A 16,210-nucleotide genomic window follows, 5' to 3' on the forward strand; every position below is an offset into this window, starting at 1 on the left:
TTATATTACATTACATTATATATCTATAATATCTAAACTGAATCTGCCAAGCACTCAACTCTGCACACAACTACACTCTAACTCCACAAAATTTCATGGCTGTCACCCAACACACACACACACACACACACTTGGCCCCAATAGGCCAAGGAAACAAAACACCGTCACTTTGGGTAAACAATCTCCATATTGCATTCGACTTCTGCACAAACACAGGCACAGCAAATAAGGTAAGAATTGCTTTTCCTTTCTCTGAGGTTCAGAAAATGTGAAACCCAGAAATATTCTGGGGAAGAATTGTGCCTTGCTTTTCTCTGTGGGGAGAAATGTGGCTACATTTATGTCAGAGGATCACCAAGAAGTACCCAGCTGAGGCAGATTTACAACCTCCCTGATGCACTTTGGGATTTCCTGAGGTGGCTGCACTACTGCTTTGTGAAGAGCTGGGAAATACAAAATACAAAAGGACTTGGTCTTCCACCTCTCATCTGCCTCTCTGATGTTTTTCACTCTACACTTTTCTCTCCCTTAATAAAAGAGATATTTTAAGCAAGAACACCAAAACACCTTAAACCACTAGCCCACCAGCTTGGATTACTAATTAGGGGTCAAAGCAATGCAAATATTTCTAGCTCACAACAGAGAAGCCACATGTTGGGCACCACTGGATGTATTTGTCCTAGTTCAGGGCAGATTTTGGAGAGAATCCCCCAAAGGGGCTCCTCTAGGAAAGCAGCAAACAACAGAGAAGCCACTGGATGTATTTGTCCTAGTTCAGGGCAGATTTTGGAAAGAAATCCCCAAAAAGGGGCTCCTCTAGGGAAGCAGATTCAATTGTCCCCTCCACCCAACCCACCACCACAACCCTCCAGCAGTGACCATCACTTTTCTCTCCCTGTCCCGCAGCAGCCCCTTCAACGAGCGGCCCATGTGCAGGATCTGCCACGAGGGCAGCAGCCACGAGGAGCTGCTGTCCCCCTGTGAGTGCACGGGGACCCTGGGCACCATTCACCGCAGCTGCCTGGAGCGCTGGCTGTCCTCCTCCAACACCAGCTACTGTGAGCTCTGCCACTTCAGCTTTGCAGTGGAGCGCAAGCCCAGGCCGCTGCTGGAGGTCAGTGCAACCCTGAAATCTCACTTGTGGCTGGGAAAGTTCCTGCCTGCTTCCATGCAGGCATCACAAAGGCTCTGTGGTTGCAATAGGGGGTTGGCAATGTGAGGGTGGGAGCTCAGGGAAAGGGTGGGATGGGGCAGAACCCCTCGTTTTGGAGGGAATCAAAACCAGATTTTAAGGATCAGTGGGTTTGCTTCACTGCAAACCTGAGTGGTGGGTTTTTTGCAGCAAATTCCTGGGATGCCAGCCAGCTTGGCTGAGGGTGGAAGAGAGGTAAGTTGAAGATTCTCTGGAATGTGGGGCAAGTCTCTGGACTCAACGTATTAAACATAGGTCAGAAATTTATTTATTTCTTCTTGCTTTTGAGAGGTAACAATCTTAGGAGCCTTGAAAACCCAGTTTACCTCTCAAGCCCACAAGAAGGAATGGTTCTTGTTGAGCATCTGGTGTGTTTAGACATTTGTGAGTCACCTTTTGCCCTATTCTTGCCTATGTGCCAGACTCAAAAGTGAACTGGACAATTGTTTCTCCCTTATCAATGAAAATTCAGTTTTTGCCAACTATAGATAGCAGCTTCATGAAGTTTTCCTGGTTTTAGGGTGTTTTTGGCCCTCAGGAAAAGAAAAGAAACCAAAACAAGTTCACTCTCTTGACACTGTTAATGACCTTTTCCCTCCTTTATTTTATTTTGGGAAAAGATGAAACAAAATTAGGAATTCTTTTGTTATTAAAAGTGAAATACAAGTAACACTTTGGCAAAATGAATGAGAAGAAGCATTTTGTACCTGTTGGTGACACAGGCACCTACATGCAGAGCTTGGCTTCAGGACAAAATGTCTTTCCTGTGCATCTTATCTGTTCCTTTAAACTGTGTCAGAGCCTCTGGAGGGAGGTACAATATTAAAAATGGGTAGGGGGAAGCAGCATTTTATTCTCCTCCTCCTGCTCACAGAGAAGAGGACACAGGACAGAATTGACTGCTGGGAGGTGGGTCAGGGGATGAGCAGTTCAACAGTACCAAAATTGCTCTAATTGAGATAGGCATGCACATTTTGTGTCTGAGCCTGAGGATATCTTCCTTCCTCCTCAAGATCCCCCACAAAAGGTACATGACATGGCATGTAGCACAAGTCCTGCGCCCAGAGCAGGCCCTGGCCAGCTGAAATTGGCTCCCTCTGGGTTGCTGTCTGGATCTCCTCTCAATCTTTGGTGCAAGAATATAGACGATATAAAAATGATACCATTCTGAATCCACCCTCTGAGAGGAAAGACAAGTGATGCTGAGGCATCGCAGTTTGATTTTAGAGCCCAGCTTCCGGAAATTGTTCCCTTTGTGGTGGCTCCTGGTGAGGCTCGTGCTGCACAAATTGGATGTGGTGCTGGCCAGAGCTGCTGAGGATGGAAGGAGCTGAAAGCAAAGCTGACCCTGCCCAGGATGGGGCACTGTGCTTGCTTGGTTGTTCCCTGATGAAATGAGGCTTCTTTTTGGCAAAAGCAATAATAAGTAGTAGAAACAGCAGCAATGATATTTAGAGTAATAATAGTAAATCTGCCAGTTGTTTCCTGTTTGCTGAGGACAAATGAAAACCCTGAACAAGAACATTTTTGAAACATATTGAGATGTTTTTATCTTTACTCATTATTTCCTGACTTCCCAGCTTACACCCACAGTATTTTAGTGCAGAAACCAACAGTTGGGTGCAGTTGCAGGAAAGGTCATAAAAACCTCCAATCCTTTGTGATCTTATAAAGGGAATATGTTTTCAGTTTAGAAGGAAAATGAAGGTGTACTTTCAAAGCTGAGAGCAGCAGAGAAAAAGAGTAACTAAAATGAACTATATACCAGGAGGAAAATTAGGCAGAAAGATAATCAAACTCCTTGATTTCTGTCAGTGTAATTTAAGTTTGTCCTGGACATTTCTGCTTATTTAATACACAGAGCTTTGAAACGCAGAGACCTCCCCATGCAAATAATAAATAAATAAAAACAAATTGCAGCAAAAATCTGAAACTTCCCAAAGCAGGACTAAAGCAGATACAAGTTGCCAGATTCCCTCATCTTCTGTGTCCTAAAAGCACCTTCCTGTCTGTCTCTCTCTTACCTAGGGTGTGAGGACATGGCAGGAGGTTTATCCGGTGTAGCAGGACCTTTCCTCACAAAAACGCTGCTGTAACATTTGGATGAAGGACAAGCCAAAGTGGCCACCTGCTTTTAACAGCCCAGATTGTGTAGGTTTAGGGGTGGGGTGTCAAAGTTCTCTTCATTTAGCAGTGAGGTGATTAGTTCTCTAAAGATTCCCCTGACCTAGATAATGGGAAGAGTAAATGGTCCTCCTCTCACTGTAGATGAGTTATGAGTTTTACCAATGCATTTTAGTAGGTCAAGAGGGGCTATTGTGCTCATAAAGTGATTTATAGAGCACAGACTCTAAAAACCTACCCAGTAACTCCTCAACAGGCCCTGTCTCACGGAGTGAATGCATCCCATGCAGGGGTCAGTGACAGGTAGTGAAGAGATGCTCAAAGCAATCAGTCACCATATTGATCTTTTCTCTGAGAGATCTTCCCACAGGAGGGGGGAAAAATGTATTTCTGACTATTCCAAAATGTCTTATACTCTTTTTGAAAGGGCCAAAAAAAAAACCACACCAAGAAAAACAAAACAAAAAACCCAAACCAACCAACCAAATAAACAAACAAAAAACCCACCCAAACAACCAACCAACCAACCAAAAAATTCTCAAAATAACCAAACCCAAAAAACCAACCCAAAGACACAAAACCAACAAATCCACAAAACCAAACTAAAACAAAACAAAACAGACACTAAAACCCCCACCAAAATAGCCCCCAAAAAAGCCAACAGAACAAAACAACCCCAACAAAACAAAAAATAACCATGCTATTGTGTTTTCTCCTCATCCCTTCACTAGATTGATCACTGTCTCCTGGTGGCTTAGGCAAGGGTGTGGAAGAAATCTGTTTCAGTGGGAACAAATTGAGGCACTTTCCTAGTTTTCTCTAGAAATATCAAATGTGGATTTATTCCTGCTGTTAGCAGGAGAGGCTGCAGCAGCAGTGAGATTGAAATGGAACAAGTGGTGTGGCTGGTGGCTCAGCCAAATTCCTTAGTTGACCAGACACAACTCTGTGCTTCTGCTTTGTCTCTGCCACAGGATGTGTATTTTTTCTGAGGGAGAATCTTCTCCCTGGAAATGCACAATTTGCTGACTCTTTGATGGCCAAAACCCAACCAGAGCAGCAGGTAAAGGTGGTGCAGCCTGTCAGGCAGATCCAGCTCCTCAACAATGAATTTGTGATGCTTCTTGGTTCATTTCTTTTTTTGAACTCACATTATTCTTCCCAAAAAATTGTGTTTCCACATTGGGAATGTGAGTCAGGCACTATGGTGGTGATTAAAACCCTCCTTCAGTGTTCACAATGGTGCAGAATTCAGTGAAAGGAGTCAAGGTCTGAACCCAGCCCTTCCCCCTGCGACAAAGAGAAATCTATAATATGGTGGCTGATATGCACAGAGCTGATATTCCTTGTGACAAGCCAGCCAAGGACCTCAAAACCAGCACAGTGAAATCTCAAACTGCAGTAATTCCATTACTGACTTTTATGGACCTTCTAGTTCTATATAAGCTGTCATCAACTGCAGCCAATCCACAGGAAAAAAAAAAATCTGCATTAGGAATGTGTGGTATTATTCATGTGGCTGCTTTTGCTGAGTTTCAGCATAAAGATTAGTCAAGCTTTATGTAAGTATTATGTATCATCTTCATTTTCAATTTCCACATTGCATCTGTGTTGCTTCCACTCGGCTCAGTGCAGAAGCAGGCTCGAAATGCAGCTGTACAAATATATTTATGTGCAATAATAAAATGTTAGGGAACAGCCAGCTACAAAATAAAAATGGTATAAGAGTACTATGTGACCATATAAGTCAGGCTTGTATTCTTGTATTGCTTGTAAGTTACTTACATGTTTTAAACCAGCCAGGATTTGGTATCTGTTGGTTCACTTTTTTTTTTTTTTTTCCTGCAAACAAACAGAAAGCACTTAATTAACAATACAAAGCTCATAAGCAAAACAGCATGACTAGGAGAAAAAATAAAGTCAGGATAATTACAGTAATATTGGGCAGAAATTAACTTCAGTTTTTCCCTGCTGTGTTGCTGGCTATAGAGCCTTTATGAGTAAGGTAAAATAAATTTAAAAAACCGTCTAAAATGTACACCTATGCATGAAGTATTTAAGATGAGCTTACATTATAAATTAAAACCTCATGAAGCCTTACACTTCATTTCCTGTGCAAGACTTTGAGTCACGACGTTTTTATCTGTTGGGATTATTTTTACTTATTTTTCCTCTCTGCTGTTCAGTGAAGCAAGTCATTAGCATTAAATTACTGTAATGAACAGACACCAGATTTGCTGCAGGTAGTTTATAAAAGGATCACACCTCAAGTCAGAAGGAAAATAAATGGTTCCTCAGCACAGTCACCTACCAGGAAAACTTTCATAAATCAAAGTTTGGAGGAACTGCAGTTGTCCATAAGCATATTAGGGCTGGGAGCAGATAATTAAGGCATCTGTCCTCCTTCCTTTCTTGACCCAAAAAGGGCAGATTAAAAGGGCAAGGTGATAGAGACATTTTTGTACATAGTTATCTTTGGCTATGAAAATAATCCCCCTAAGACCAACTCACACAGGGAGAATTGGAAGCAGACGTAGATTTTCAGTATAAGTATGTATGAGTTAAAGCTGGTATTAAAACAAAACAAAACAAAACAAAACAAAACAAACCCAAAACAAAACAAAAAAAAACCCAAAAAACCAAAAACAACTCCCCAGCACAGATTTAAAACCATAAACTCTCCAAGATCCATTTTTTTTGATCTATTTATATTCCTAATGGAGTGAAATCCAGGGACCAAATGAGAATGCTCTTTCTCCTTTAAAGAGAAATTAGGTAGCTGTTTTATGTTCCCTGCAGCAAGGATTTGCTACAATGCACAAATCTTTCTTATAGTACTGGCAGCAAGAGTGCAAACAACAGCAACCCACTCCCCGTAAAAAAATAAAAATTTAAATTACTTGTCAGTGAACAGAGGAGTTCAAACCATCACATCTGTAACTGCTCATCCCTAAATTTATAACAATCAAGGGCAAGAAATACTCGAGGAAAGTTCCCAGGAGAAAGGAACTGAACAATCAGATTTGGTTCTATAATGAGCAAGATGGGGGAAAGATGCTGGAGTTTCCAAAGGCACAGCTTCTTCTGTTTCAGATAATGGGTTTGGTGACTTTTCTTTGGACATCATGGTCCTATAAAATTGTCCTGAACTGCCCAGTTGTCATCTATCTCTGTCCTTCCTGCTGGCAGCATTTCCTAGCACTGACAGGAGCCAGTCAAAGTTTACATTTCCTAGGAAAATAGAAGTGGTAAGATTTATTGCATCTGTATTTGTAGACCTATCAAGAATTTATTATCTATCATGTCTTTGCTTCCCATAAATTTGAAATTGTAGATCAGGACATTTACAATGTCTTGAAATAAGTTTTGCCAGTAGCAAATCTGCTTTGCTTTTGTTTTAAAATGCGATATGTGGTTTTTGTTGATTGTCTTGAATGCATATATATTTGTCTGCCTAACTGAGAATACAGTTATCCAAAACAGAATGAGAGCACTGCAAATACAGATAGAAAGACACATAGCTTTTCCCATAGTTCCACAAAATCTTTTTTTTCTTGATACATCCTGAAATCTTTTAACTGATACAACCATCTCCAGAACTGTAAATTAAAAGTGGCTAGTAGGAAAACAGAACAGCAGTGAGCCACACTAATGTTAAAAAACTATACTATTGTGTAATTTGACCTGCTAGACATTTCATAGATTTTTATAGTGCCATTTAGCAAGCTGTGCTCTTTGTTTTCACTGCCAGAGAATTACTAATCCTTTTTTAGAAGCTGAGTGTGTGTAACCCAGAAACATGAAACCACATCTATGAACCAGTGTATTTAATGCTGCCTGGTGGGGCTTTTTGTATGAGAATCACTGAATGGTTTGGGCTGGAAGGGACCTTAAAGCCATGGCAGGGTCACCTCCCACTGTCCCAGGCTGCTCCAAGCCCCAATGTCCAACCTGGCCTTGGGCACTGCCAGCAGTCCATGATCAAATCCATCCTCCCCAGTTTGGACAGAAGGCTGTTCTGGGAGACTCTTTTTGCAGAAATCCAGATAAATGACATCTGTAGCCCTTCCCTTGTGCACTGGTGTGGTCACCTCATCAAGACAAGGCCACTGGGCTGGTCAGGCAGGAATTGTCCCTGTGCTGGCTGCCCCAAATCCCCTCCCTGAGCTCCAGGACCCTCAGCAGAGCTTCCAGAGGGTCTGTCCCATCAGCTCCCCAGGCACAGAGGGGAATTCAGCTGGGTGTTCCCAGGCTCTTCCCTCCCACCCTTTTTGAAGGCAGGTGCAATATTTCCCTTTTTTCAGCTCTCTCCTGACTGCCAGGACATTTCCAGTGCCAGGGACAGTGGCTTGGCAGCTCCCCCAGCCAATTCCCTGGGGACCCTGGACTCCATCCCACCAGGTCCCTCGGAGCTGAGCATTTCCAGGCTCCTCAGCTGGCCCTGAGCAGGATCTTCCCTCCCAGGGCAGAGCCTTTGCTCCCCAGGCCCATCCTGCTCTCCGTCACTGGAGGGCTGGGAGGAGAGGCTCCCTTTGGAGGCTGGGGTGAAAAAGCTCTTGGGTACCTCAGGCTTCTCCCCGTGCCCGTCCCCTGCCTGCCAGTGCTGTTTGGAGTGGGGAAACACCTCCTGTGGCCTTCCTGCTGTGTTTAATGAGGCTCTAGAATGTCCTGGTGCTCTTTCTCCCTTTCCAGGTTCAGTTCCAGCTTCACCTTGGCCCTCCTGACCCCAACTCTCCACAACCTCTCAGAGAATTTCACCTTTGGACTCTTCCCAGGTCACCTGTCCTTGCTTTCATTGCCTGTGCATTTATTTGCTTCTTTCCTTTGGCCAGCAGGTCCCCACTGTCCCATGCTGGTCTCTTGCCTTCCCTGCCCAATTTCTTGCTCCTGTTTTTCAGCTGGCAAGTGACCCAAGGTCTAAATTGAAAATTGAGTTGTGGTGTGACAGCAACAACAGCCTGTGGTGATCTCCTCACACTGAGGAACCAGCCCTAGGTGTAGCTGTCTGTGCTGTGATTTGCCCTTTCCAGAAAACAAAACTAAACAAAAATCAAAGTTTTATCATACACCGTCCTTACAATGGAAAATGTAATCTTCCCCCTTTCCCCCTTTCAGAGGCAGAATAATAAAAAAATTATTTACTAGCTCAAAAAGAAGCCTTGCCTCACTGAGACATCCATTTAAAATCCACATTTCCTGCAATTTGAGTTAAAATAGGGGTCAAACTTAAATAAGAGCACACTCATTTACAAAGAGTCCACGATATTGGCACAATAGCATTACAGAGATCAAATAATTTTGATTCCACTCTTTGAGACCAAAGAAACATCTCTGTGAGCTGTCACCATGGCCTTTCTAAAGGCACCTACTAAAGACAATATCAATGTGTCAGTAACAGAATGTTTGATATAAGGAGGAGACCCAAAAACTGGAGCATAAATATTTTTTTTTCTGCCAAAAATGTAATTGTCAAATGTGTGCTTTCCTTGGCAAAACATTAACCTGGGAAATTTTCAAGTCACCCAAAATCTTTCATGACCCTGAAAACAAGCATATATTCCATTCTAGTCTGGAATATTTTATTTTTTAGTTAGATGTAGTTAAGCCAGGTATCAAAACATTTCACTGAAAAATCTTAAAATGGATATTTCAAGTAAAAATTGTGTCAAAAAAAAATGTGCTCGGATGCAGTATTTAGGGATGGGCAGTAAATGGGAGGAGGAGGAGCAATAAATGGAGGAGCAATGGTCCTCCTGATCTTTAAAAATGTTTTTCATTCCAGAGAACTATTCTTTGGAAAACAGAGGAAATATCAGCCTTTCTCTGCTTATAGCCCAAGGCAAAATGCTCCCATTGGTGTCAGAAACCAGAAAACACAGTAATTTCCATCATTTCAGCTTGTGTACAGCCTGCTTCCACCAGAACTCACTGCTGAGCCATCAGCGTGAAAACGACAAAATGAACTGATAAGTTTTGATGTGCAATGAGCTATTTTTGGCTCAAAGGACAATGCATTTAGGGGAGATAATTCCTTCCTGTATGCCCAGAAACTCCAGAAATGTTTAAAATAACTTCTCCAAGGAAAATTAACTGAACCAAAAGGGGCTCGCCAGCAGAAACAGATGGTAGCCTTAGGACCTGATCAGGAAAAACACTGTGCACACACTTTACTTTTACATTTGTGAGTCATCTAATTGAAGTTAGACCTGCAGAGATGAGTACTTCCAGGGTTTGGCCTTTGGCAGTGGTGAGGCAGCTCAGAATGGTGGAGGTGTTTTACAGCAGCACTCTGCTGGCAGCTCATTTTGGTTAGGATAGATAAATTCAGGGAGCCTGAGCCTCTCCAGGTGTTCTGGTCCTTGGCTGCTGCTTACTCCAATGATTTCCTCCTCCAATTTCATCCCTGCTTTGCGAAGTGACTGCAGCAAATCTTTATGTGTGGGGTGGAGGAGCCCCAGGTGTGTTCACAGTGTTTTGTCAAGTCAAATGCAGTATATAAAAGATCTCTTTCAGTATGTGAGCAACCTCCTTCTCAGAACTCTGTCAGCTTTTAAGGGTTTTAGCCTAAGCTGCTCTTTGGAGGCTGCTCCAGAGCAGGATCCTCTGAAAGATGAGGATGTTTTTTCTGATTATTATCTTAAATTTATTTGGGGACAGCAGTTATCCATCTATTCTTAAGCCAACCTTGTCCCTCACCTTAAGCAGCACTTTAACTTCAGTTCTCCCTTCTGGCTTTCTCCAAGATGCATTTAGAGAGTGACTTTGTGGAGATAAATGTTAACCCCCATCTCTCTGAAGTTCTGGATCCTCAAAGGATTTCTTAGCTTGTCTCAGTCATGAGCCAAGATTGGGTTTTGCATCACGTGCTGTGCTTAAATTTCTTGAAATAATTTTTGCTGCCATAGCTGAAGTCATTTCATGTCTTGCTACTCCAGCTGCAGTTACCAGTGGATCAGGAACAGGGAACACTGATCACTTTAAGATTTCACTTCACAAAAATCCAGGCAGGCCAGCATTTTAATTCAAACATGACCCTTTTTATATCTTTCCCGCTCCCCTAAATGGAAATTATCAGTCTGAGTCTGGATTTATTGCAGAAATAATTGGGCACATTGACACATTTTAATAGGACAGATTTCAGGGTGTCACAGTGCAGATCTGACAGCTTCATCTGGTCTTGCATCTCGTTCTTGGCCAGCAGGGTAGTCCATACCATACTGCCACAGCAATTAATCAGCTCAGGGCTTTGTTAGGATCCCTGTGTGGGTATGAGTTGCACAAAAGGATCTGCTGACTTGGCTTTTTAGCTATAAAGTAACTTGACAGTGCCCATTCCATTCCCAAAACAAATGACTGAGACCTAGAAAAAGAAGCAGATTTAGAAGAAGGTGTGCACTGCTTCAGGAGAAAAATAAATGCTGTGACTGAAATCTGTACAACCACTGAAATTGCCTAATCTTGCTTTTGACTCATACTTCAGAGCTAGCTAATGAAATCCTTCCGGCTTTTTGAGGTTGGAATGCAGAATTGTGATGGCTTTATTTATTATTTAATACTGCTCTTGCCTGTCACAGCCTCATCTAATATTTGAATTGCTTGGGTTTGACTCTTTGTTCGTGTGCCACAGGGCATCAGGAGCAGGCAGCCTTCAGCCTGTGAAGCAGCTCCACACCATTTTAATCTTTCAAACTTTCAATCAGGTTTGATAGCACAGTGAGAAATGCTGCCTTAATTCAGGTGCACTGCACTGTGTGTAGTGACAGTCACAGGGTGGAGATAGCAGCACATGCCTTGACATTTGTGCTCCCTCCCTGCATTCCTGATGTTCTTCCTCCTTGCTCTGAACTGGGAACTATTTCTTGCACTACCTCAGTGGCACAGGTGCCAAAATTTTGAAGTCTGTCCTGGGAAAGAGGTGAACACCTCCAATTCCTGTTGAGGTCAAGGAGAAGTGAACAAATGCCCAGCATTTCTCTTTCAGGCCACCTTTCAAACAATTGCTTTTCACAAAAGTTTTTTTTTGTTTTTTTTTTTTTTTTTTTTTTTTGCAGTCTTTAAAGCCTTTAAAAGCACAATCTCTGCTATCAAGTGCTTTCAGCTCCTCTTGGTTTTTTGGTGGTTTCACATTGCAGGGACTCCTGGAAATGGAAAACAAGGGGAAGGCTGCAATCAGTCTTCTCAGAAGCAACCAGATATAACCTGGAGCTGTTGTGCATAAACCCTTGGTGCTGTTTTTAAGTAAATGGATACAAAGCTCCAAGGAAAGTAGTGTGAGACTTTTACTCACTTTTTAGCATTCCCTTTAAAGCAACAGTAAAATAAAAAGCTGTTCAAATGTAAATGTGTGTCCATTTATTTTCAGCTCTGCTGAAGAAAACTCTGCTTGTAGCCTATCGCTGTTCTCCTCCTCATACTGATGGGATGGAGGAAATGGCTGTGCTGGGGCTTAGCTGCTTCTTGGGGTCAACTGACCACAGCTGGTTACTATCTTTCCTCCTTAAGGAGAGGGAAAAACCAGTTTTGAGCCTCCCTCTTTAATTGGCATCTTCTCTTAAAACTTCTTGCTCACAGTAATACGTAGCTGGTTTAAAGTGCTTTGCGCTTCCTTAGCACTTCAGAAGTGTTCAAGCAAATTAAAAGCCTACATCCTGAATAAAAAGAAAAAAAGGAAAAAAAAATTTATGAACGTATTTTTTGTGTTGTAAATTCCTGAGTTGTACATGAGACAGGACTTCTGCTGCCAATGTGTAACCCACTTGCAGAAATAAGAGAACCAAAGTGTTTAGGGATGCATGAGCCTCATCTGGTTCTGCTGGCCCCAAAAACCCATAAAAGGATGCTGCAGAACAGGTTTGACCCAACCCTACACCTCACATTGGCAAAAAGTACAGGGCTGGATAGTTTTCCTGTTCAAATATTGACTTGTGTGATGAGGTTTGGCCTGGTTTATTTTATTTTTTTTTAATTAGAAGACCTCAATGTACTGTTGTAGGAACTTCTTTCACCTCTGCTATCTCAAATCCTGTTTATAGAAATGTGGGTGTGTGGGCTTGATAGCTGTTCAACCCTAACCTTTGCTTCAGCAGTTGACTTTCAGGCACTTTGTTTCTCAAGATTAATGCCCTCTTAATAAAAATAACCTTGTGTGCATTGAACTCTGCTCAAATGTGGGGGTATCTGAAAACAACTTGAAAATGGCTTTGCAAATGTTATGAGCAGAATGTTAAAAAAAAATTCCTAAAATAGCATGGGAAATGTTAAAATATTTTCTGCACGTTTACATATTAAGAAGGGAGTTTTTCAAAGAAGCCAGTGGGCAAATGCTAGGGGCTGCAATACATAAAACATTTCTCAAGGCAGCCTTTACCACAGCTGAATAAATGACATGGTGGGTACAGATAAATGTGGACATCAGCAGGAAGCAAGGGGGATAAATTCAGGTCTCTAGTGTTGCCTAAAATACAAAGGAAAACAATATTAAGAGTAGTAAGATAAAAAGCAGTTCTTTAATGAAAACTTTCAGGTGCACAAAGTGTACTTATGCAAGTGAGTGATACAGGATTTCTACAATTTTAAAAATTAATTAGTATTACTAATAATAAGGTTAATTAATTCGTATATTTAGCAGGTGAATGCAATAAGAGACCTGTTGCCCTGGGGTCTGTCCCTTGGAGTTGGTCCAGGGGGTTGTTTGCCCTACATTTTGTTATGCCCCTCAAATTCTGGTGACAAACAAGGTTTCCTGGTTAAAAGTTCTCTTCTTGAGAGTGAGGCTAAAGAGAATTCCAAGAACCTGTTAGAAATGGTTGGCTTCTTATTCTGAAATGTGAGAGAGGGCAGGGAAACTGTCGGTGATGGAGAGAGACAGGGAAGTCTGATTTGGTGATCAGAACCTGATGTATTCCGGGATACAAACATTTATATACTATTTTAGGGAGGCTAATAATGTTTCACTATAATGATCGGGTTAAAGATCACATAAAAAAAACTTATGCATTTTAAACATCTCTTGCTTGCAGAGATGGTGTAATTTTCTTTTTCTGGCAAACTGGTCTGATTGAATCTTCTCACAATCCTCAAAGCTCTGTTTGCTTTTGCCAAGGCATGATGTTATCAAATCTCTTATGTTAACCAGGTCCAAAGTCCATCATCTCTCTTGTGCCCCCCAACATTCCAACATTTCTCCCTTTCCTTTCAACCAAGACCACTCCTTTAATTGCCTTATTAATTAATCTATGCACAGATTTAAAGGTATCATGATTAATACAATAATCACATACATACCTTTCCTAAAAAGAATCTTTTAGTTAAAAACCTCCAGCCACTAAAAGGCTCAGGCTCAATCTTTATAAACTAAAAACATTCCTGATGGCAGCTGCATTACTGGATTTAGAAAGGCTGCCAGAAGTGTAATTGCACCAAAAGATTTGATTCTTATACACAGGGTGACAGGGAGAAATGTTTAAAATGTTTTAGACTGATTTCTTCCCATGTATTTAAAGTTAACATAAAAAATACATTTTAAAAGTTCTAGACTGATTTCTCCCCGTGTATTTAAAATTAACATAAAAATCCAATTCCAGAGAACGCAGGAACTCTACTTCTTGGGGTTCCAAGGGTGTTTCAGAAGGGCAAGGGATCAGATTTGACGCAATTAGATTTGCTTTCAACATTTTTAGTGTAAATATTTGTAGAGTTCTGGAGGAACTATAGAAAAGTACTATAGAGCTATACATTAGAAACCTACAGATCCATGAGAGGCATCCCTGGGGGACGCCGAAAGCCACATCTGCCTTCAGTCCTGCAAGGGTTGGGTTTGTGCTTGAGCTGGGGGTAAAATAAATCCTCCCTGTGCTGACACGTGCCTTGGCTGTGTTGTGCCTGTGCAGTGGCTGAGGAACCCGGGCCCCCAGCACGAGAAGAGGACTCTCTTTGGGGACATGGTGTGCTTCTTGTTCATCACCCCGCTGGCCACCGTCTCCGGCTGGCTGTGCCTGCGAGGAGCCGTGGACCACCTGCACTTTAGCAGTAGGCTGGAAGCTGTTGGCCTCATTGCACTCACTGTGGCACTCTTCACTATTTACCTCTTTTGGACCCTGGTAAGTGTCAGGGGGTTTGTGTAAATCACAGGGGAAAAGGGCAAAAACAGGAAAATGAGGCGCACAGAGCGCGGTGGCGTAGAGCTTTGCTTCTGTTTGCCCCCTGTGCTGGTGAGTGCGGACTGCACCTGCAAGAAACCTCTTGTTTCCACACCATTCAGGCTCCCTGGGACACCAGAAAGACAGTTTGTTTTGGGGTAAGGATTCTCAAATGCCAAATACCAGTGGGGACAGCAAGGAGGGAGGCAGGGAAGCAGCACGGGGGAGTTCAAGACAGATGCTGCAGTGTTGGGGCCCTGGATGCTGAGAATTTGGACTTTCTGTGCTGACAGGCACTGACCCGCAGAGAACACTGCATTTCACCTGAAGCCATGGAGAAGGCTTCCAAAATGGAACGATAGAACTGGGATTATGAAAGTATAGTATGAATAAAAGTGTGTAATATCTCATAGCAGAGAACTTAAAGTTTTAGAATATAGTAATATATATAAAACCAGATGGAGATTTTAGGGTGAAGACTTGTCCTTCTTCTTCACCTTCTTCTTCATGAGTTTAGGTAGTATTTTGTAATTAGATAAAAAAGTCCACATTGCAGACCACAAGTAGTCAGTTATTAAGTTAAAAGTAAAAATAATATAGATGTAATTCCTTAATTAGACAGTTTATCCTTAGAAGCCTTGTAAAGGGAGAGATACAGCTCCATTTTTAGTTAGAGTGAAGTACTATAGAACTCTCAGTTTGTGGGACTGTAATACAGATAAAAACTAAAAACCATCTGAGTCCAAACAAAAAATACCATATCACATGTTTAATGCCAACCTTAACATTAAAACCCCAAAGAATCCACACTACAGGATGGAGTTTCATCAAAAGTGATGTGCAAAGAATGAAGACACAGCACACACACACAAAAAATAGATTTAGGTGAACAACTTGGCTGTCACAGAGAATTCAGATTTAATTCTAATGCAACATCTTGCCAATTTTACAATTCAGAAGTGTTGGATGTGGGGGAAGTCAGAACACACACTTGCCCAGGTCTGTAAAAACAGAGCTGCTTTTCCAGTGCACGTTAAATTGCATCCTGCACCCCAGCATGAGTCACTCTAATGCCAATCCATCCTGAGAGCCACTTGTTCTGTCAAGGTGTTGAATTGAGATAATTTACTGGCCCCAGTGCACTGACAGGCAGCTGGCCCAGCAGAAATGAGGGGAACACAGGGGACAGCTGCCAAAATGGGTGTTTATCAAGTCATGGTGTAGCAGCTCCCTGAGAACCCCAGGTTAATGCTGTGTTTGACATTTCACACCTCTTTTTGTGCAGTGGGAAGAGCAGGGTGGGTGCAGACGGGGAGCGCATGCAGCAATGCACTCAGATGGTGCCAGGCTGTGCTGCTGGGGAGGAAAAGCCCAACCTGCCCATATATGTGTCCTGATTCAGAGCAAATTTGGGAGAGAACCCCCAAAGGGGTTCCTCTAGGAAAGCAGATTCAAGCGGCCTGTCTACCAACCGGGCCAGGAGAAAATACCTCCTTGGAGAAAAGTAGAAAAAACTGTTTATTAAGCAATCAATAAAACCCCTTGCTGCTCCAAAAGACAGACAAACTCACAGAGTCCCCTCCTTGGGCTGTGGCTCAGCTCACTCAGTCTGCTGTCAGTCCCAGGGGTGCTGGAAATGCCGCGGCCCAGGCCCGGCCTGGTGGGCCTCAGGTGCGAGCTGCCGGTGCTCTTCTGGTGTTCAGGCCAGAGCAGGTCTGAACAGGGCCAAAGAAAATGGAAAAAAACCCCACAGTCC

The 16,210-nt window shown here is 42.5% G+C and overlaps 1 protein-coding gene across 1 annotated transcript in view; it reads left to right on the plus strand.

The window, feature by feature from the left end:
• The window catches only part of MARCHF3 (membrane associated ring-CH-type finger 3), a 62,399-nt gene that overhangs the window by 40,980 nt on the left and 5,209 nt on the right, over positions 1–16,210 (plus strand). The window contains exons 4-5 of the mRNA XM_058823813.1: positions 910–1,114; positions 14,206–14,415. Coding sequence (XP_058679796.1) covers positions 910–1,114; positions 14,206–14,415 — 415 coding nt within the window. The remainder of the gene's footprint in view (positions 1–909; positions 1,115–14,205; positions 14,416–16,210) is intronic.

The sequence above is a fragment of the Ammospiza caudacuta genome, chromosome Z (assembly GCF_027887145.1).
Source record: "Ammospiza caudacuta isolate bAmmCau1 chromosome Z, bAmmCau1.pri, whole genome shotgun sequence".
Classification (NCBI taxonomy): domain Eukaryota; kingdom Metazoa; phylum Chordata; class Aves; order Passeriformes; family Passerellidae; genus Ammospiza; species Ammospiza caudacuta.